This window comes from Chiloscyllium plagiosum, chromosome 21 (genome assembly GCF_004010195.1).
Source record: "Chiloscyllium plagiosum isolate BGI_BamShark_2017 chromosome 21, ASM401019v2, whole genome shotgun sequence".
Taxonomy (NCBI): Eukaryota; Metazoa; Chordata; class Chondrichthyes; order Orectolobiformes; family Hemiscylliidae; genus Chiloscyllium; species Chiloscyllium plagiosum.
The window spans coordinates 22,928,638-22,950,260 of record NC_057730.1 but is presented as its reverse complement, the minus strand read 5'-3'; the positions used below and the strand labels follow the sequence as shown (position 1 = coordinate 22,950,260).

The following is a 21,623-nucleotide window of genomic DNA, read 5'->3' as shown; positions in this document are numbered from 1 at the left end:
TGGCTCAACACTTCAACTCCCCCTCCCACTCCACCGAGGACATGCAGGTCCTTGGACTTCTCCATCGCCAGACCATAGCAACACGACGGTTGGAGGAAGAGCGCCTCATCTTCCGCCTAGGAACCCTCCAACCACAAAAGGCTGAACTCAGATTTCTCCAGTTTCCTCATTTCGCCTCCCCCCACCTTGTCTCAGTCAAATCCCTCGAACTCAGCACCGCCTTCCTAACCTGCAATCTTCTTCCTGACCTCTCCGCCCCCACTCTGGCCTATCACCCTCACCTTGACCTCCTTCCACCTATCGCATTTCCAACGCCCTTCCCCCAAGTCCCTCCTCTCTACCTTTTATCTTAGCCTGCTGGACACTGTTTCCTCATTCCTGAAGAAGCGCTCATTCCCGAAACGTTGATTGTCCTGCTCCTTGGATGCTGCCTGACCTGCTGCGCTTTTCCAGTAACACATTTTCAGCTATCATCAGAATTGGGAAAGGTCATAAATGTAATAAAGTTTGAGGTCCTGGGACCCACCCTATCAAGAAAGCATTGCAACAGCCCCTAGTCCGTCACTTGTGCACCACTACCCTGCCACTAAATGATCTGCCAATCCATCACAAAAATATGACAATACATTCCCTACCCCCCCAGCCCGATCATCAAAATTCAATAAAGTAGTTATATGCCCCCACCATCACAATCTGCAGTGACATTCCCACTTTTCAGCCTGCAGCATTGCAACCTGACCAACATGATTGTTGCAAGATTGTTGCCTTACTTCCAAAACTTTGTCAGTCGAGATCTAGAGCTGCAAGGTTGTTGCCAATGTGATTCTCTTTAACTTCTGCTAAGGATAGTTGGAGCTGTAATTGGTTCCTCATTGTAATTTTCTAGGAGAAAATGAGGACTGCAGACGCTGGAGATCAGAGCTGAAAATGTGTTGCTGGAAAAGCGCAGCAGGTCAGGCAGCATCCAAGGAGCAGAAGAATCAACGTTTCGGGCATGAGGTCTCATGCCCGAAACGTCGATTCTCCTGCTCCTTGGATGCTGCCTGACATGCTGCGCTTTTCCAGCAACACATTTTCAGCTCCTCATTGTAATTGCCAACAAGTTGAATAGGGATTATCAAAATACTGCAGGCAGTTTTTTTATTGAGTTGAGTTGACAATTTTTAATGAATTGTTGATCGGGCTTTTATTGAAATTGCATTATCTTTTGACAGAATTGAATAGAAGTTTACTATGTTAACATGGCAGTTTACTTCGATCACCATATTGAAGCACCTGAGAATATTGGTTCACCATCAGAGATTGCTTGGCATCGTATCCATCCATTATTGGCAGTGGCCTCTGTAAGCACCAGTTGTATTCCAGGGGGCAGTGTGGATGTGTATCTTGAGCAGGTGGGTGTCTTGGAATTTCCTTCCCTCTCTAGAAGATATGGTCACCTTTGCTTTGTCATTAGTTACACTAAGATATATGTCATGGTTTGGAGGTGCTGTTTGTTGGACTGGGGTGGACAAAGTTAAAATCGCACACCAGGTTATAGTCCAACAGGTTTATTTGGAAGCACTAGCTTTTGAAGCACTGCTCCTTTATCAGGTGGTTGTGGAGTATAAGATCGTAAGACACAGAATTTATAGCAAAAGTTTACAGAGTGATGTAACTGAAATTATATATTGAAAAAGATCTAGTTTGTTTGTTTCATCTCTTGTCTTTTAGAATGACCATGTTGATTTCAGTTCTTTCATATGTAAATCTCAGAACTTTTTTTAAAAGTTACATTTTCAAGTGAACTGTACCAATAGGTGCCATGTTGGCTCAGATAATGCATTTGAAGGTATGAGGTGCCCCGTGTGAGGCTGTCTGTGCCTAAGTGGTCAGACTGATTCTATTTCTAAAGCAGGGATTTACAGAATCTTACATGGATTCATGCAGTTTTTGAGCAAAGTAAAATGTAATTCTGCAAGTATAAATTCACCCCACATTTTGTGTGCACACGCAAGTGGGAACGTTAGCGAGTTTTGAGAAGATTTGTAGCTCAGATTGAGGTTCTGGATGTAGGTTTGCTTGCTGAGCTGGAAGGTTGATTTCCAGATGTTTTGTCACTCTACTAAGTAACATCTTCAGTGGGCCTCCAGGTGAAGCACCCCAGGAAATTACATCACCAACCCAAAGAAACCCAAACATATAAATAGAGAGCAGGAATTATCAACAATGCTTCGCCTGGAGGCCCACTGAAGATGTCATCTAGTAGGGTGACGAAATGTCTGGAAATTAACCTTCTAGCTCAGCGAGCAAACCTACATCCAGAAGTGGGTGTGTATGGGGGGGGGGGAGGCATATGCGTGTCTGTGAGAGAGTGTGTATGGAAAAGGGTATAAGTCTGTGAGAGGGTGTGGGTGTCTATGTGTGAGCATATGAGAGAGAACTTGTGTATGAGAGAGGGTCTGTGTGAGTGTATGGGTCTGTAGGAGTGTGTGTGTGAGAGAGAGAGACAGAGAGAGAGAGTGTGTAGTGCAATGGGTCACCTGTAGAGTGACATGAACGCAAGGTCCCAGTTGAGGCTGGGTACCAAACTTGGTCATCAGCCTCTGCTCGGCCACTTTCCGCTGTTGGCTGTCCCGAAATCCACCTTGGGACAAGCTCTCTCTCATGCACTTACACATACACACCCACACACGCACCATCTCACAGACTTATATCCCTTTACACTCACACTCACACATAGACACACTCTCTCACAGACACTTATTCCCCCACAAACATAGGCACATACATGCACACATATAAATTTGTGGGGGGAATTTGTACTTGCAGAATTAAATTTTATTTTGCTCAAAAACTGCATGAATCCATTTAAGATTCTGTAAATCCCTTTTTTAGAAATCTATTCAGTCTGAACATTGGGACATAGACTGCCACACATTGGACACCTCACACCTTCACTGCATTGTCTGGGCTGACATGTTGTTAAAGTTCACTTGAGAATGTAAATTTTAAAAATAGTTCTGGAATTTACATATGAAAGAACTGAAACAAACATGGTAATTCTAAAAGATGAGAGACTTAACAAACAATCCAGATCTTTTTCAATATATAATTTCAGTTACATCACACTGCAAACTTTTGCTATAAATTCTGTGTCTTACGATCTCATACTCCACAACCACCTGAGCAACCACCTGATGGAGGAATAGCTCTCTGAAAGCTAGTGCTTCCAAATAAACCTGTTAGACTATGACCTGGTGTTGTGTGATTTTTTTAACAAAGCTAAGTGAGCACCAATAATGAATATCAACAAGTTATTGATTAAAAAAGCATTACAAGTGAGCCCAAAAATCAGCAGACATCGAACTGTCGTTTTCATGTATGTCACTGGAGTAGAAATTCTGGATGGTTTCTCTTGTTTATAGGATCACAGTAACATTTCTGCACAGAAAGAGACCATGTAATGTCTATAATAGTTCTCCACAAGAAAAATTTAATTAGTCTCAAACCCAACACTTTGCTTGTAGTTCTGCAATTTTTTTTCTCTTTGGGGCTAACCCTTTTGAAAGCAACAGTTAACTCTGTCTCTGCCACACACTGAAGCACTGTATACCAGATTCTAATTACATTGTGTAAAAAAAATATTTATTCTAATGATATGGTTGGCTACCCTCCCAGTCATTTAAATGTGTGTCGTCTTGTTTTTAACCCTTCCACCGGTGGGAGCTGTGTCTTTCTATTTTTCTATTGGGAGCCAAAACACTATAGGTATTTGGGTTGCAGCAGTTCAACGCAGTGGGAGTGGTGTGTGTGAAGAGAAGCCTGTGCTTAGTGTAAGCATGTTGTAATATTTCAGTCCTTCCTGAAATACAGTAATGAATAACACTAAAAAATATGACTATTATCATCTATTCTTATAATGTTACTCTAACTGACGCTGATTTCTAAATCCTAAAACTAACCTGACCTATCGGACCATGAACATTGGATATGAGTACTATATTAACTTAAACTAAATATCTTGCACCTTTTCCCCATCTCCCACTAATCAACCACCCCCTGACACCCACCGTGTTCCCTGCCCCAACCAATGCAGTTCTTTAGAAAGTAGTATTTTGCTTGGTTTATTGATTATGTACTATTGTCCAAAATGAAACACGAGTCTAAATATATAATCCAGTCCTGCGCCTTTTACTTAGCAACATGACTGGTCCTGCAGGTAGTGCATTAGGCATTTATTAACTTCATTTGAAGATTCAAGTTTGGAACTGAAACCTACCGGAATATATCCTCTCACAGCGTGGGAGCAATAGTATTAAAAGCAAACTGAAATAACTCCACAGAGGCCAGTATCTTGTCACCAAGTCATCCTTTATTTACATATGCATAGTACTTGACACTGCCCTGGCTTCCTCAGAGCCAGCTGTCAGAGTGAACAGAACTTCTGACAGTCCTGTTTTTATTTGTCAACCACGGCTCCTCGATTGAACTAGGTTAACAGTCCTAATCAGAAAACTGATATTCTAGGAAGTTGACTTGGCTGACCTCATTACAATCACTATACAAATTCATGTCAATTTGCACAACTGGACATGATAATTGTGTGTTCTTAAATAATGAATTAGCTTGTGTCTACAATGAGGTTCCATATTATGTTAAAGTTAACGATGTATATACTAAGTGGGAAGTAATGTTGACTAACCTCTCCTCATTTATAGGGAGAACACATTCCTAGTTCACACATAGAGCGTCCCTTCCAGCCAATTGTCATCAGTTGGCATCCTTCCAAGAGGGTTGTAGCAACTGGATGGGAAACTGGAGCAGTGATATTTTGGTCTGAACAGGGTGTGGATGAACAACAGATAGCAGCTGGCACACACCGAGCTCAGATCACCATCTTGGAGTGGAGCAGCAATGGCACACGGCTGGTCTCTGCTGATAAGGTAGATGAGAAAGGATACAAAAGTAAAATATTGCAGATGCTGGAAACCTGATATATAAAAAAATACTGGAAATACTCAGCAGATCTTATCATAGAATCAGCTGACAGCACCTTTGAAGATAGAAACAGAATTCATGTTTTGGTTGATCTTGTGGAAAAGTCATTGACCTAAAGCATTAACTCTGTTTCTCTCTCTCCACTACGCTGCTTGACCTACTGAATATGTCTAGAATTTGAGAAGGTGATGGCCTAGTGGTATTATCGCTGGACTATAAATCCAGAGAACCAGGTAATTTCCAGGGACCAGGGTTTGAATTCTGCCCCAGCAGATGGTGGAAATTGAATGTAATAAATCTCTGGAATTAAAAGTCTAATAATGACCACAAATCCATTGTCGATTGTTGGAAAAAACACATCTGTTTCACTGGTGTTCTTTAGGAATGGAAACTGCCATTCTTATCTGGTCTGGCCTACATGTGACTCCAGACCCACAGCAATGTTTCTTAGCTGTCCTCTGGGATGGGCAATAAATGCTTAGCTAGTGACACGCTCATCCTGTGAATGAATAAATAAATGTTGTTTTTATTTCAGGAGAGGTTGAAATTTGGCCAAGTTTGACTGCTGTGCCAACACAATGTAATTTATAAAAACATTTTATCAACACTATTATGAAAAAATGAGGCATTTTCTAAACGATTGTTACACATAACATTGTCTACAAGTGCCCCAGAGTTAATGGCAATGACTGAGGGAATCTTAGAAACTTGATGTTCTCTTCTCCCTCCTATTGATTCTCCTTAGTGTGATGTGAGGATTTGAAAGGTTTCATTATCTGCATTTATATAATGTGGTTATGGTAACATTGCTATTGTGGTACTCAACTAGCACCCCAGAGGTTGGGAGTTTGTATGGCGCTATGGCAAGTTAAAATTGAGTTTAAAAAAAATTGGTGAATGAGAATCAGAATCAAAATGAGAATTGCTGAATTGTCTTAAAAGCTCATAAATACAATCACAAGAAACGGCGCATCATTCTCACCTGTATTGATTCCACAGCACTCTGAACTTAAGACTACATGAGGTTTGACTAATGCAAATAACAAAACATTTCTGGAAAACGAGAAATTACTGGACAAACTCAGCAGGTCTGGAAGCATCTGTGGGCTGAAAGCAGAGTTTACGTTTTGAGCTGAGAGATCTTTCGTCAGAACTGATAATTATTGGGAAGAGGTTGGAATTTATGCTGATGACAGGATATTGGAGCAAAAAGGAGTGAGTGGATAGATGGAGTTGGAGCCCAGAGAGAGCAAAAAAAAGTTAGGAAAACAGGAGGATGGTTGATATCAAGCCAGGGAAGAAGAAAAGCTGACAATGGCACAATGATTGTTGAAAATGGGTTGGCAGTGCTGAAAACACTTCATATCATGACAGGTCCTGTGGTGTGGAGGTGCTTAAAGGACATGGACAGAGATGTTTAGGCTTTAAAATTATTGACCTTGATATTGAGTCCTGAGGCTGTAGGGTCCCCAAGTGAAAGATTAAATTCTGTTCTTCCAGCTTTTGCTGAGTCTCACTGGATATTTGAGCGATCTTTTAACCATCTACAATCATGTGATTGTAACAATAATAAATGCAGCCAATATGTGACACCTACTGGATATGGGCAGCTCTGGCTATCAGTTTCAGACTGTGGTGCTGCATCCTGTAAATAATGAGCTGTGTTCCTGATGAAGATCAGAAGTAGCTGAAAGGTGACAAATTTTCCATTTTGTGTACAAAATTCTCTTCTTGCCCACAGATTTTATTTTATGATTGGCTTGTTTTTATGTCACATTCAATTCATTTAGTCTGCAGTCTTTTAGCCCACAATTTACCCTCTCAAAACCCACCCTTTCCCTTGTTTGTCACATATTTTAAAAAGTTATAATATTTCCATTACAAACAAATGTATGTTGCTAATTTATGCAAATGTGTATTTATGCACTGATGTATTCAAGCACTGGAGTATGGTTCAGAGCTTTAATGGGAAGGATAAAAATTCATTAAATATACAGTGACTTTTTTTGAATCCTGTATAAATTTTTGGTTCTGTGATACAAGTTGGTCTGTTTCTGTAGGATAACTTGAGTGTATAAGTTGACAGTGTTATCTGTAAAATGATGCATCAGTAGACGATAGATGATGAAAGTGGATTTTGCTTCATTTCTGATTAATGATTAGTTTCTCTGGCACAAATTTAGATATTTCCTATACCCACGTACCCTCGTTTGTTTGCTTCCAGGCTGGAGTTCTCATGGTGTGGCGCGTGGATCAGCATGGACGCGTACAAGGATCACCACTTGGTAAACAGGATTATGGCAAGCAGCTGACACAATGTATCTTCAAACCTCCTGCTCCAGGAGAGTAAGTACAATTTAAACAGCAAACAATCATACAGTATAGGAGCAGGCCTTTCAACCCATCTGTGCTGACATATGATATCTTTCCAAAATAAAAGCTTTTTGCCCCTATACAGTCTGTATCCCCTGCCTATTCATATATCTGTCAAGATGCTCTTGAACATTGCTATTGTATCTGTATCTACCACCTCATCTGGCAGCACATTCTCGGCATTTGCCACCCTCTGTGTAAAACTTTGCCCTCACATCGCCTTCAAACTTACCCTATTTTACCTTAGAACTATGTCCTCAAGTAATTGACATTTTTACCCTGGAAAAAAGACTCCAACCATTCATTCCTCTCATAATTTAAAAAAAAATAGAATCCCACAGCATGGAAATAGGCCATTTGGCCCAACAAATCCACACCAAGCCTCTGAAGAGCATCCCATCTAGGCCCATCCCCCTACTGTGTCCCTGCATTTTCCATGGCTAACGCACCTTACCTACACATCCCTGAACACTATGGGAAATTTAACATGACTAATCCACTTACCTTGCACATCTTTGGACTGTGCGAGGAAACCAGAGCACCCAGCGAAACCCATGCAGACACAGGGAGAATGTGTGAACTCCACACAGACAATCGCCTGAGGCTGGAATCAAACCTGGGTCCTGGTTCTGTGAGGCTGCACTGTTAACTACTGAGCCACCATGCCACTCTTTTGCAAACTTCTATCAGGTTGCACCTCATCCTTTGACGTTCAAGTGAAAACAAGCCAAGTTTGTCCAATCTCTCCTCATAGCTAATAGCCTCCAATGTAGACATCATGGTAAACCGTTTCTGTAAACTTGCCACTTAAGAAACATCTTTGCAGCCTAACACTCCATGACAAATGGAGGATGAGTATATCTGATATGAGTCAACACTTCTGTTTCTGTACCATTTGTTGAGAAGACCCAGAGTAGGACTTGAGCACATGTTCCAGATTATCCTTTCATTTCTATACTAAAACAATGCTGCATTATCTTAGATGTCATATTGCAGACACAATATAAAAATGAAGCATGCTGGTTAAGGATACCATAATTTTCTTTGGTGTAACAGCCTGAATTCCTCATTCATCAATACAACAAGACATAGTTTGATTGATCATTAAGTTCTTCTTGTAAGTAAAATAGTTGCTGTATTTGACTACATATTAATAGTCTGTTGCATTTCACTTCAAAATGTTTGGAGTACCTTGAAACTTCTCTGAAAGAATTAATAAAGTGATTTAAATCTATTCACTTTCTGAAAGAGAGCTATATCAATATAATTTCTAGTCCAGGACAGATGTTTTATTGCTATTGCTGAGTATGAGCCCACCAGAGATTAACAGGTGCTGCTATATGTATTGATAGCTAACTGCACATATACAAGAATGAGACTGATAGAATGGTTCATTCTGCAGGGACCTCATACAGTTGGCGAAAGCTGCAGTAAGTGGGGATGAAAATGCTTTGGATATGTTCAACTGGAGAAAGGTTGGAAAGGGAGACGCACCATTTAAAGTTGGACTTCAGCAAGGAATCACATGTTTTGTCAGTGCAATAGATGGTGAGCAAAATACACTCTGAGTAACTTTTTAAACATTGCAATTTGTTCTAAAGATACATAAAAATGCTAAGAGATATAGTTTCATCGGTTACAGAAATTACAATGAAGAGTGATATATTCAGAGAGGAGATATGGAGTGGTAGTTTTCAAGTTAAGTTTCAAAAATTGTCATTACCCCTAAAAAAATTGAATTATGAACATAAGTTATTCAATTTCCTCCGCCTGAGGAATAACATCATTAGTTTTCATAGAATCATAGAATTCCTACAGAGTGTAAGCAGGCCATTTGGCCAGTCGAGTCCACACCAACCCTCTGGAGAGCATTCCACCCAGAAAAACCCCAGTCCCTGTTACCCAACATTTTCCATGGCTTTCCACCTAACCTGCACATCCTGGACACTATGGGCAATTTAGCATGGCCAATCTACCTAACCTACACATCTTATGTCTGTGGAAAGAAACCATGCAGACACAGATAGAGTATGCAAATTCCACACAGGCAGTCTCCCAAGGGTGGAATTAAACCCACGTGGCTGGCACTGTGAAGCAGCAGTACTAAAAACTGAGCCACTGTGTTGTCCCGTGATACGCCATTCAATACTCTTCTATATCTTTTCTTTTGTGGGTAAATCAATCTTCTACAAACTGAAACCACTTTCTTGTGTTTTATCTAATGATTAACTCTGATTGTGTTCAGTTGTTTATATACATTCTGTTTTCACCTGAAGGTGGAAAATAGCACAGTGTTGAACTGCTGCAAACAGATTGAACTATTTACACAGAAACAGAATTGGGGAAAATTCAGAAAACCAACAGACAATTTGGAACAAACTCATATGCTGAGGAGTCTATGGAAGATTCTAATTTTATTCTATGGTCCAAATGTAAATGTGGCTGATGGAATTGTGTTGTCCCTAATGTAGAGCAGCCTATTTAAGCATATTAGCATATCTAACCACCACCATTTTTTCATTCAATGGCATTACCATCACTGAATCTCCCACTATCAACTTCCTAGGGAGTTATCATCGCTCAGAACCTTAAATGGACTCTGTTTATGTGGCTACAAGAGCAGGTCAGAGGCTAGAAGTACTGCAGCGAGTAATTCACCTCTTGATTCCCCCAAAACCTGCCCCTTATGTAAGGCACAAGTCAGAAGTGTGATGGAATACTCCCAACTTGCCTGGATGAGTATAGCCCCAGCAACAATCAAGAAGCTTGACAATATCCAGGAAAAAGCAGCCCACTTGACTGGCATACCATCCACAAGCACCCACTCCCTCCACCGCAGGTGCTCAGTAGCAGCAGTGTATAATAACCACAAGTTGCACTGCAGAAATTCACCAAGGATAAGGGCAGCAGATATATGGGAACACCCCCATCCTCAAGTTCCCCTCTAAGCCATTCACCATCCTGGCTTGGAAATATATCTGTGTTCCTTCGTTGTCACTGGGTTAAAATTCTGGAATTCCTTCCCTAATGGCATTGTGGGTCAACCCACACCAGGTAGACTGCAGCAGTTCAAGAAGGCAGCTCATCACCATCTCAAGAGCAACCAGGGATGGCAATATGCGCCGGCCAGCCAGCCAGTGACAGCCAGATCCATAAACAAACAAATAGATAGATAGATAAAGCCTATCAAAGGTTTTCTTGGCGATATGAGTGTTTACTTTGAAGATTGTATTCAAGCTGGTGGATGACACTATGAGCATTTAAGCAAAACAGTGGATTGTCCTGTGAAACAATTTACTGCTGACCTGATTTGCCTGGAAATATCTTCAACAAGCAATAGAATGTGATATAAGGGTGAGGAGTTAGCATGAGTGCTGCACATTCTGAGGCAAGGAAGGAAGAGAGCATTTTACACTGTAACACTAAGGTAGGGAGGGGGGAAAATAATGCCATAATGGATAAGATTGCTATGCCTCCTGCAGTGTTGGTGAGGACGATATCTCTGAATCTCAACCTGTTATCCTGCAGTGCTGAGGTCTAGTTTTGACATTTCTATCTGTTTTCCTCTGTTGCAATGGGCTGCAACTGTGTAGAATCTTTTGAAGATATCTGTGTAAATCGTTAAATTGTATCTTATGTTTACTTAATTTGCAGCAAACTTATAATTTTCAGAACCTAGACATGTTTGTCTCCAGCATATTCTGTTATTCCTCCATTCCTCAACTTGCAGAAAACAAAATTATTTACAATGTGTATATGGTTCTACTGAGATTTAGATTGTTTTAAAGTATTCTGTTGCCTGTTGCTTACTCAACAAACCTTTATTAGGCATTTAGACAACTGATACAATTCATGACTTTCATTGTGGCCATTTCCACCTTACAAGCACAGTGGTGGTTGGTTCCAAGTGTTCACATTTTACACAACATAAGAAATAAACACCCAGCACAAAATTGGAGATTATGTATCTCCAAGCTTGGCTAATGGCTGGCGAAAGTATTTTGTGGAGTTTAAACATGGGGTATAATTTTGTTACTGTATAACATTGGAGTATAGTCCAAGTGAGGATAACTTTGTCATTGTACAACACAAAGGTATAATATTGATGGTGGTGCTGACAGATATGTCACTGAGCCTTTCTGCTTTGCTCTGTCTTAACATCTTCTGATCCAGTTTCACTCTGGATTTCTATGGCTTTCTAGTTACTAAGAGGTTTCTCATGCTGCACATTGTTAATCTTTACCCTTAGTATTTGTAAAGTGAATAATTTCTGCAGCCTTGCCAGTAGACATGTTTCACTTGTTAAGTGTTGCCTGCTCTTAAAGCTCAAGATCAACAGGACTAAACTGTATTCCCTGAATATGAAAAATTGTTTCTTTTCCCAAACATGCTACAAGATCTGCTGACTATTTCCAATGCTATGTTTTGTTTCTCTAAATTAGGAACTGTGTACTATGTTGGTGAAAAAGGGAAGAGCTTACAGCTCCTCAGTACTGATAGGCCAATCAGGAAGCTCATGTACATGGAGGGGAAGGAAATCCTGATGGTTGTGACTGAAGCACTTATCCTATCTCAGCATAGTATTGCTCTTGATGGAACAAGTCAAGAGCTTATGAAGGTATGGGCATGTCTATGTCAAATGTCTCTAGAATTTCATTAAATCTCTACTCTCACTTATTTTAAGTTACAAAGCGTTCTGACATTTTTGGGGATAGTTCTTATCTGTTAGTTATGTTGGGTAGTAACACCGCAACTCTCATTTCTTGCTTCCAGTTTAGCTCTATTTAATTCCTTATCATTCTAATCAGGGCACTGTTCCTGACACAAGGGCTAAAGTACTAATGAATTTAGCAGACATCAGAGAGTTGGGTTTGAGGAGCACCTGAAAGGCAGAGAAAAAGACAGACAAGCAGAGCCAGGAGTGGGTGCTGATAGTAATTTTTAGATGCCAAATGGAACAGAAATTGTTACATTTTGGAAAGTATTTCTGTTTGTTCCTCACAAATATGGAAGCATTCTCATTTTACTTTTGCACAATTTAACTTATGAAAAAGATGCTTGCTACCTGATGCTTGCTTTAGCTGTTTAGGCTAGAGGTCAGTCATGGGAGTGGAATCTTAGGCCAGAAAGATTTACTGTCTCAACGTGGAGAAAAGCTGATGGTTGAAAATAACATTGTTAGTATGATTCACTAAATGTGATGTGCTTTAGTTGAGATTGTTATTCTGTTGTCTGAACTGTTCATTGCCCATTCTGATTTTCTGAGTAAATGTTGTATTTTTACAAGGTTTCCATTGTACCGGCACCTATTTCTGTTTTTGTTTGCAGGTAAAGCTGAGTGGAAAGGCAGGCCAAAAAGCTGATATAATCTGGGCAGAGAGTGGCCTTCTCATTACAGCAACAGATGAGATAGTTATTAGGTGAGGACTGATTGGGTTTCACTGCATTTCATTTCTATTGCAATGTCATAAAGTTTGAATGAAGTTTTAAAATGTTGTTCATTTTCTTATGGTGCTCTGTGACTTTAATCCATTTTCACTTTGGTTTTTCTTGGAAAACCTGCTTCCACTAGTTGGATTTAATGACGTGTGCTGTAAGTTAATGTGTATCTTTTATTTGCATTGAAACCTCGTGAGTGCAGGTGACGGCTGGGATCAAGAATATTTGCTGATAAGAGATTTAACCAAATTTAAAACTGTTGCTGGGTGCCAGAATGATTTGCAGGCATAATTAAGTAAACTGCTCACCTGGTTTTCTATTCTTTTTATTTTCGCAGAATGTCAAACAAGTTTGAGGTTTTTTTTCTTCATTTGAGAAAATTGGAACCAATTTACTTTTTGGTTTTCAACCTAGAAACAAATATTTCAGTAAAACTCAGAATCCCTCCTCAGTCATGAAGAATGTAAATTTAGGCAGATTGGGAGAAAGTCCAGTATAGCTGAAGCCTAACTTCAATAGACCAGAGATCAATGTTGTTCCTTATCCTGCTCTACCTTGCTTCCATACACTCCCCCCACCCCACCCCCAATCATGTGTCGCACATTTGTGAATATTTCACTTTACTATCTACATTCCTTGATTGTTCTTTCTCCCAGCACACTGTATATTTCCTGGTTACTCTCCCCAAGTATGTGTATATGCTCTGGCTATGTGCATCCCTATCTTTTTCTCCCTGGTCCATCTGCATTTTCCATCCATTGGCCCCATACCACGTACAGTCTCTGGCCACTCTCTTGCACATTATTTATATTTTCCCGGCTGCTCTCCTATACCGCTTGTCCGTTTTTCCAACGTTCTCTTCCCCCACTCCATATATGAATTTTTCCCCCTCAGCTGCTGATTCCTGTGTGTTCATTTATTGGCTCATGCTTGCATCATTGTTTTATATACCTGAAGATTCAATTTGTTGGTGAGGGACCTAAGAAGAAAAATGGTTATTTTTATTTTTCACAAAATTAACAAAGCAAATTAGTGAATTAAGATATGGATGAAAATGCACATGTCAAACTAATCATCTCATGAGTTTGGGTTAATCATGATTAAATAAAACTGATTGCAACATCTGGTACTCCATTAAACTGGAATACTTTATAAGGAATAAGTCTCCATGATATTGTAAAAATAACACGACCTGAGGTCATCGAAATAGGAACAGGTGATGGTGTTGATTCCTGATGTAGGTTTGCTGGCTAAACTGGAACGTTCAGTGAGCAAACCTACATCCAGAACCTCAGCTACAAATCTTCTCAAGACTTGCTAACACCTATGGATGTCAATTCCATTATTGTGGCATTCTACAACATCACCTTGTTCTTGACATACAAATTTTGGATTTCCTGTCTGTTTTTGAATGTCAAGATGTTGAAGGGTAATATAAGTTTTTATAACTTTTTGATACTGAAAGCCATGTTATCATACAAATTGCTGGCAAACTTGTTAATTTAGAAGTGAACATGGCATTCGGTGTCAGATGTTTGACTTTCAGACGAGTTGTTAAATTGAGGCTCACCTCATTTTTCTGCAGCTATAAAAAAGTTATGGTGTTATTGAAAGAAGAACAAGGCAAATTTTTATAGTATCCTGGCCATTACTTATTCCTCAACCAACATCAATGTCTCCAAGAGTTTGCAAATCGGCTGCTGCACTTCCCTACTCTTTAGTGTGACTTCATTGTGAAAATCTTTAAAACATGCTTTTTTTTTCAAACATAAAAAATAGAAGCATGAATTGGCCATTCAATGCATTGAACCTGCTCCACCATTCATTATCATCATGACTAATCCTGTATTCCAATGCTTTATATCTCTGCTCTCTTTATATTCCTTGATGCTTTTAATGTCCTAGAAATCTATTTCTTAATTATATTCAGTAATGTGACCTTCACAGCCTTTTGGGATAGAGAATTTGACAGGTTCATCACCTTCTGAGTGAAAATATTTCTCCTATCTCAGTCTTAAATGGCCTACCACAATGTGGCTCCTTGTTCTAAAGCCCTGTCAGAATTCTACTCATTTCAATGCGATCACCTCTCATCCTTCTAAAGTTCAGTGAATACAGGCCGACAATCCAATCTCTCCTCATATGATAAACTTACCATCCCAGGAATCAGTCTGGTGAACCCTCATTATACAACCTCTGTAGTAAGTATACATTTTCTGAGGTAAGGAGGCCAAAACTACAAACAGCAGCCCAGCTGTGGTCTTGCAAAGGCTCTGTGTATCTGCAGTAAGACATTCCTGCTCCTGAACTTAAATCCTCTTGCAACAAAGGAAAATATGTTGTTTGCTTTCCTAACTGTTTGCTGCACCTACTTGCTTGATTTCAGTGACTGATTTCCAAAAACACCCATATCTCTTTTTGTACATCAACATTTCCCAATTTAGCACCATTTATATAAAACTCTTCCATTTTCCCCCCGTTTAACCTCCCATTTATCCACTTTATAGTACATCTGCCGTGTAATTGCCCACTACGTTAACCTGTCTAAATTAGCTCAAAGCCTCTTTAGACGCATCCTCCTCACCACTTGCAACACTCACCTGATTCAGTGTTGTCAGCAAATTTGGAAATATTTGATTCCTTCATCCAAATCATTGATATATTTTGTGAATAATTGGGGCCTAAGCACTAATCTCAGTGGTACCACAATCCACCACCTTCTACTTAGTCCTATTCCTATAAACAAATCTCAATCCCTGACAAAATATTATTCTGAATCTCACATGCTTTAATTTTGCACACTGATCTCTTATGTAGGACTTCATCAAAAGCTTTCTGAACAACCAAATACACCATATCCACTGGTTCTGACTTATCTGTAAACAGTAATATCCTTGAAAAGCTCCAGTAGATTTGTCAAACGTTATTTCCCTTTCATTGATCCTTATTGACTTTGTCTAATCCTGTTAATTGCCCGGTTATAGTTCCTTAATAATTGATTGTTCTCAATAAGATAATATTTCTCCCAGACGATTTAATTCAGTTTTGTCATGTTACTTTCCCACCATGTTGCAACCCTCAGGAGTGGATTCAACAGTGATGGTTGTCACAACTGCAGTCAAACTGCTATATAGTAAATTAGACAATAGCAGGCTATGAAATTAATTTTAAATGTCATGACAAATAAATTTATGTTCATTTGTTTTCACAACTTATTTAACTTGTAATGTTTTGAGCATCTGCCTAATATTTGTGTTTAAGTAAAGAGGTTTTTTCTATCACTTCTACAGTTAATATATTTTGTTGATGTCTTCTATGTCACTCAATTGAATGCAATCATTTAATTTGAATCTCCTCCACTTAGTGTACCTATTATTGCATCTGGTTCATGAGTCAGTTTTGTAGTAGTGTTTATTGTTTTAAAGAACACTTTAGAAATCATTTACTCACAATCCTTTTAATCCCTGATGTAAAAGTCTCATGTTAAATTGCACTGTGTAATGTGTCAGTGAGTTGTATAGCATTTTTTAGTGTACCTGCTTTAAGAAACACTAATGAAGTGATCATCATGAACTTTGTGCTATTTTTCCAACAGACTCTGGGATTTAGATAAAGATGAGAATTATGCTTTGACACTAGAGGAACATCTGGGGTTTAGCACTGGAGAAATCATAAATTGCATCTCTTACAGTGAAAGTAAAGGTAGGTTTGTATCTTGCTGTGTCTTTCTACTTTCTAGTTCCTTCATACAGCAATGTGACCTTTGTGACAAAGACCCACAAACTACATAGCCCTCTAATTAACTACTTCAAAAAATAATCGTGGCACAAGAAAATATCTGATTTTCAGCAAAAGTGTGGATCCAACTCCTATAATTTTGGATCCGTTAATATTGTGAGATGTGAAATATTTGCATTTTTTAATAGAATGTTTCACTTAGAATGTTGTTGCATGTATTAGAATGTTGTGGATTGCCTCAGTTTCTGTAATGGGATTTGTCACAGTTGCCAAAATATGCAGAGTTTTCAGAGTAAGTTGTTGGGCCTGGATTGGCCTGACACTCCTCATTAAAAGGAAAACTATAAATAAACTGATTTATTTTTCAGTTTTATAATTGCATAGCATGATAACAGACAGAAAAAAAGCTCAGAGAAGGGCTATATAATTGTACTAACCTTGAATTAACACAGCACAGTGAAGAAATATGCTGTACTATGTACCTTCATGTTTTGTTGCTGATTATGTACCCAGTTTCGATTGCTATGCTTGTTATAAAATTCTTTTTTTTTTGTTTCCAGTTATTTCCTTTCAAAACGTAGTGATCCTCAAACAATCTTTTTTTACTGAGTTAACTGTAACTTAGTTTACAGCTAACAGTGGAGGCCACAAAGGCCAAAAGTTGAGACTGAAGTGTATTTTATTTAAGAAATACTAAAAAGGGTCAAAAGTAATGTTATGTCTCATTGCCAGTCATGATCCAGTCACCTTTTTAAAAGCAAAAAGACTACATACAAAAGTGAACAAAGGACTACTACCATTTGACCTGAGACACCTCTGTTATGAATCCAGACTAGACTGTCAAATTTATATTACGATCTGGCTAGGGATCACTATTTACTTTTAAATTAGACAAAGTGAAAGACACAGGGGGGATTACTAAGAGAATAAAAATTCACAAATTTCCATACGACAATAAACTTTACCATACAATGTTAGAACAGCAATGCAATCAATTTCTGACACCCAAATTAACACGTTGAAAATATAGGTTATACAATATGATCAAAAACCTGCAACATAAATCAAAAGGCAAATGTGTCAAGGTAATTCCCATGGATTTTGCAGCATTCTGCGCACCCCCTCCCACATGTTAATGAAAGGTAGCGCGATCGAATCCCATTAAACTTCACAAGGGATCACAATTCTTCACTTTTGCCAATCTGGCCTTGAAACCCATCTGGTCATGGACTGCCTCAAGGATTACTCCCATTCTGCTTAATCATCTGATTTCCTTGGTCCACATTTCCCTGCAATCTGAAAATGCAGTCCAGTTCTCACATCTTGAGCTTTTCACCAACGTCTAGCTTTACCAAGCTAAAATTTGGTTTTCCCCTGAGCTTCAATCTTGCTTATTTACATCCAGCATATACTGCCTGTGCACCTTTCAACCTACCCTCTCAGTTGTACAGAACCAATAGTGACACTAGTACCTTCTGACAGTTTCCATGAACTGTTGATAACCAAATCCCATGTAGTTCAACTGCCTTTACTTTAACAGTTAACAGCAACATTTCCTGACATGTGTTTACTTCTTTTGCTATCTACCTCCTTTTTCAAAAGAATACAACCTTTGAACTCCTCTTCAGTGACCCCCAAACTGTACTAAGCTACTGAATACCTTGCAGTAAGTACCTCCCTATTGCAGGGAAGAATAGTCACTTAGCAACTCTTGGATTTATCTGTAACATACATATTACCAGTCCTAGATTGCTGTATTTTTCAGTTAACTTAGTATTTATAGACAGATTGTAAAGACTGTCTCTGTTCATTTTTCCTGTATTTCTATCTGTAGACTGAGAAAAGAATATTTTAAAAGAAAAAAAATTGTTTGAGGATCACTACGTTTTGAAAGGAAATAACTTTGCCCGCATTATCAGTACCATTTGCACAGCTACTTTGAGCAATGATTGAAGTATGGCTACAGATGACCTGGAGCTAAGTGGTTGTGTAGGGATGAAGCTTTGGATGGTATAAGTAGCTGATTGGTCTGTGGACAATTGTTGATGACAAAGGCCTTCGGCTTGCTAACAACTATGTGATTGGTTCTCAGGTAGCTGAACAGCTTGGGATCATAAACAAGATACAGGGAAGCCTTCAGACACCACCAGCTCAGGAGTTCTCACTGTTCTCTGTAGTTAAAGCTATTTTAAAACTAGTTCATCTTTCCTTCAGCAGTTGCTGTAAACGGTGACTTTTAATTGATAAATCAGAAACTTCTTTTTACAAGTGAACCAGCCACCTTGGGTCCCTTGCAAACCAGTGGAAGCACCTGGAGAAGGACAACTGCGAAGCAGCGTTCTAGCCAGCACAAGAATCACAAGGATTATCTCAGCCACCCATGTGATCAAGAACCATTGAATTGCGTTGCCAGTCTTACCGCCCGTCCATAACACCCATTGTTTGTTTCTCTGTCTGTGTGAGAGGAGTTTATAAGGATATCACAACTTGCTGAATTCAATTCATTTCATACATATAGAAAAATTTTGAGTTTTATGAGACCAATTGGCAGGCTATTTGCATGCAAGGTCCCATAAACAGAAATGAGATGGTTGACCAATTGATTTATGATGCTAATTGAAAATGCAATGTTGACCAGGCAATCTCTTCACAAAGTGCATGATGTACTTCAATAGGCCTCAGTTCAGTGTTTCATTTAAGACATCAACTGGACTTCCAGAAGGCATTTGATAGAACCACCGCTACGTGATTGGGTATATGTTATAGTCATCCAACTGCTGGGAAAGCAATTTTTAAGAATGTTGTGCAGAGATGCAAATACTATAGAGTAGCTATAATGGGGTACTTTAATGTGAACTGGGATAGTAATTGTGTTAAGGACAGAGCAGGGGAACATTTCTGAAGAGATTTCAGGAGAAGTTTCTAGATCCCTCTGCAGTATCTTCTTTGTTTCTGCATCTAAATTAGCAGGTGTCCTTTTCCTGTGAGATACTGTGAACAGATGGTAGAGCTGGCATCCAACACTTCATTGGTTTCTGTTGAACTTATCTTTGTCAACTACATCACATGGCATGTCCTTGGGCATTGGAACTGCATCCATTTTTTCAGGATGTCCCATTCACCCTAAGTTGAAATGGGCATTAGCAAGTTTTGAGAAGATTTGTTGAGGTTCTGGATATAGGTTTGCTCGCTGAGCTGGAAGGTTCTTTTCAGACATTTCATCACCATACTAGGTAACATATCGGTGAGTCTCTGGATGACGCACTGGTGGCATGCCTGCTCTCTATTTATGTGCTGTGTTGGTGATGTCGTTTCCTGTTCGTTTTCTCAGGGGGTGGTAAATGGGATCCAAGTCAATGTGTTTGTTGATAAGAGTTCTAGTTGGAGTGCCATGCTTCTAGGAATTCTTGTTCATGTCTCTGTTCTGGAAGAGGCATTTTAAAACATAATTGGTAAAGTTCAGCACTTGTGATGTTATGACAAAGGTTAGGCCAATAAGATAAGTCAGAATTAGGCTGAACGTAAAACGTTCTGAGAGAATGTGAAAAAAGAAATAAGAGATGGCTACTAACATCTAAAATTCTTGTACAGCATTTACTGGTTAGTGTCATATCTAGGATATTATACATAGGCTAAAATAATATGGTTGTGGTTGTTGGAGTCAATTATCTTGACTCCAAAGAATAATTTCAGGAGTGTCTTTGGCCCAACCATGTTTAGCTGCTTCTGTTAGAAGCCCAGAAATCGTAATATCTGCTACTAATTGCACAGTGTTCAGTATTGTTCTGAACTCTGCAGATACTGAAGCAGCAAGTGCCAGGCAATGACCATCACTGACAAGGGAGAATCAAACTATCTCTCATTGATATTCAGTGACATTACCATTTCTGAATTTATTTTTATTCATTCACAGGATGAGGGTTCCGCTGGCTGGTCCAGCATTTATTTTCCATCCCTCATTGCCCAATGGGCAATTAAGAATCAACCCACATTGCTGTGGTTTGGAATTACATTTAGGCTAGACCAGGTGAGGATGGTAATTACCTTCCCTAAATGCCATTAGTGAACCAGATGGGTTTTCCAACAATCGACAACAGATTGTGACTGGACTCACAATTCCAGATTTTTATTGAATTCGGATATTTTTATCTGCCACAATGGGATTTGAACCTGGGTCCTCAGAACATTACTGACTCGAAAATGTGTTGCTGGAAAAGCGCAGCAGGTCATGAGTCCTGAAGAAGGGCTCATGCCTGAAACGTCGATTCTCCTGCTCCTTGGATGCTGCCTGACCTGCTCCGCTTTTCCCGCAACACATTTTCAGCTCTGATCTCCAGCATCTGCAGTCCTCACTTTCTCCTCAGAACATTACTTGGGTCTCTGGATTAACAGTTCAGTGATAATACCACAAGGCCATCGTGCCCCCCAACCTGAAGATTCTCGGAGTTATTATTGACCAGACTGGATGGTTAACTGTCCACCAGCTGAAACACTCACTTCCTAGACAGTACACTGTAGCAGCAGTTGTATCATCTGCAGCAGCTCACCAAGGATGCTTTCATAGTACAGTACCTTCCTAATCCACAAGCTATCACTAGGAACAAGCTGGCATGAGGAACTCATCAAGTACAAGTTTCCCTCTAAGCCACACAGCATCCTTCTTTTTTTTTAACTGTTGTTGAGTAAAAATTCTGGAACTCCCTTTCTGACAGTAGTTTGGGTTATGTCTATCGCATAGACTGCAGCTATTGAAGAAGAATGCTTCCGACAACCTTCTCAAGGGCAATTAGAGATGTGCAATAAATGCTAACATTAGCAGTGATGCTTGCATTCTATAAATAATTTTTTTCCCCAAGTTTCTTTAAGCTATATTCATTGACCTGAAAATCTCTTTCTGCAGATGCTGCTAAATACTTCGTGCATTTTCTATTTTCATTTTACATAATTAATTGGTTTTGGTTGAGGAATCTTTCTGAATTTTATAGACTATGGAGATTATTTACCAGAATTATCATTTGTTTACTAAATGTTCTGACCTCCATGAAGGCTTCCAAGATTCCTGTGTGACCCAAATTAGACCTTAATTGCCAGTA

At 39.3% G+C, this 21,623-nt stretch overlaps 1 protein-coding gene across 2 annotated transcripts in view; it reads left to right on the top strand.

Moving 5' to 3' along the window:
• Positions 1-21,623, top strand: part of ift140 (intraflagellar transport 140 homolog (Chlamydomonas)) — a 137,511-nt gene that overhangs the window by 849 nt on the left and 115,039 nt on the right. For both annotated transcript variants that reach the window (XM_043711518.1, XM_043711517.1), the window contains exons 2-8: positions 1,215-1,394; positions 4,701-4,925; positions 7,205-7,326; positions 8,756-8,901; positions 11,796-11,971; positions 12,682-12,773; positions 16,388-16,494. In XM_043711518.1, coding sequence (XP_043567453.1) covers positions 1,242-1,394; positions 4,701-4,925; positions 7,205-7,326; positions 8,756-8,901; positions 11,796-11,971; positions 12,682-12,773; positions 16,388-16,494 — 1,021 coding nt within the window. In that variant the 5' untranslated portion in view covers positions 1,215-1,241. The remainder of the gene's footprint in view (positions 1-1,214; positions 1,395-4,700; positions 4,926-7,204; positions 7,327-8,755; positions 8,902-11,795; positions 11,972-12,681; positions 12,774-16,387; positions 16,495-21,623) is intronic.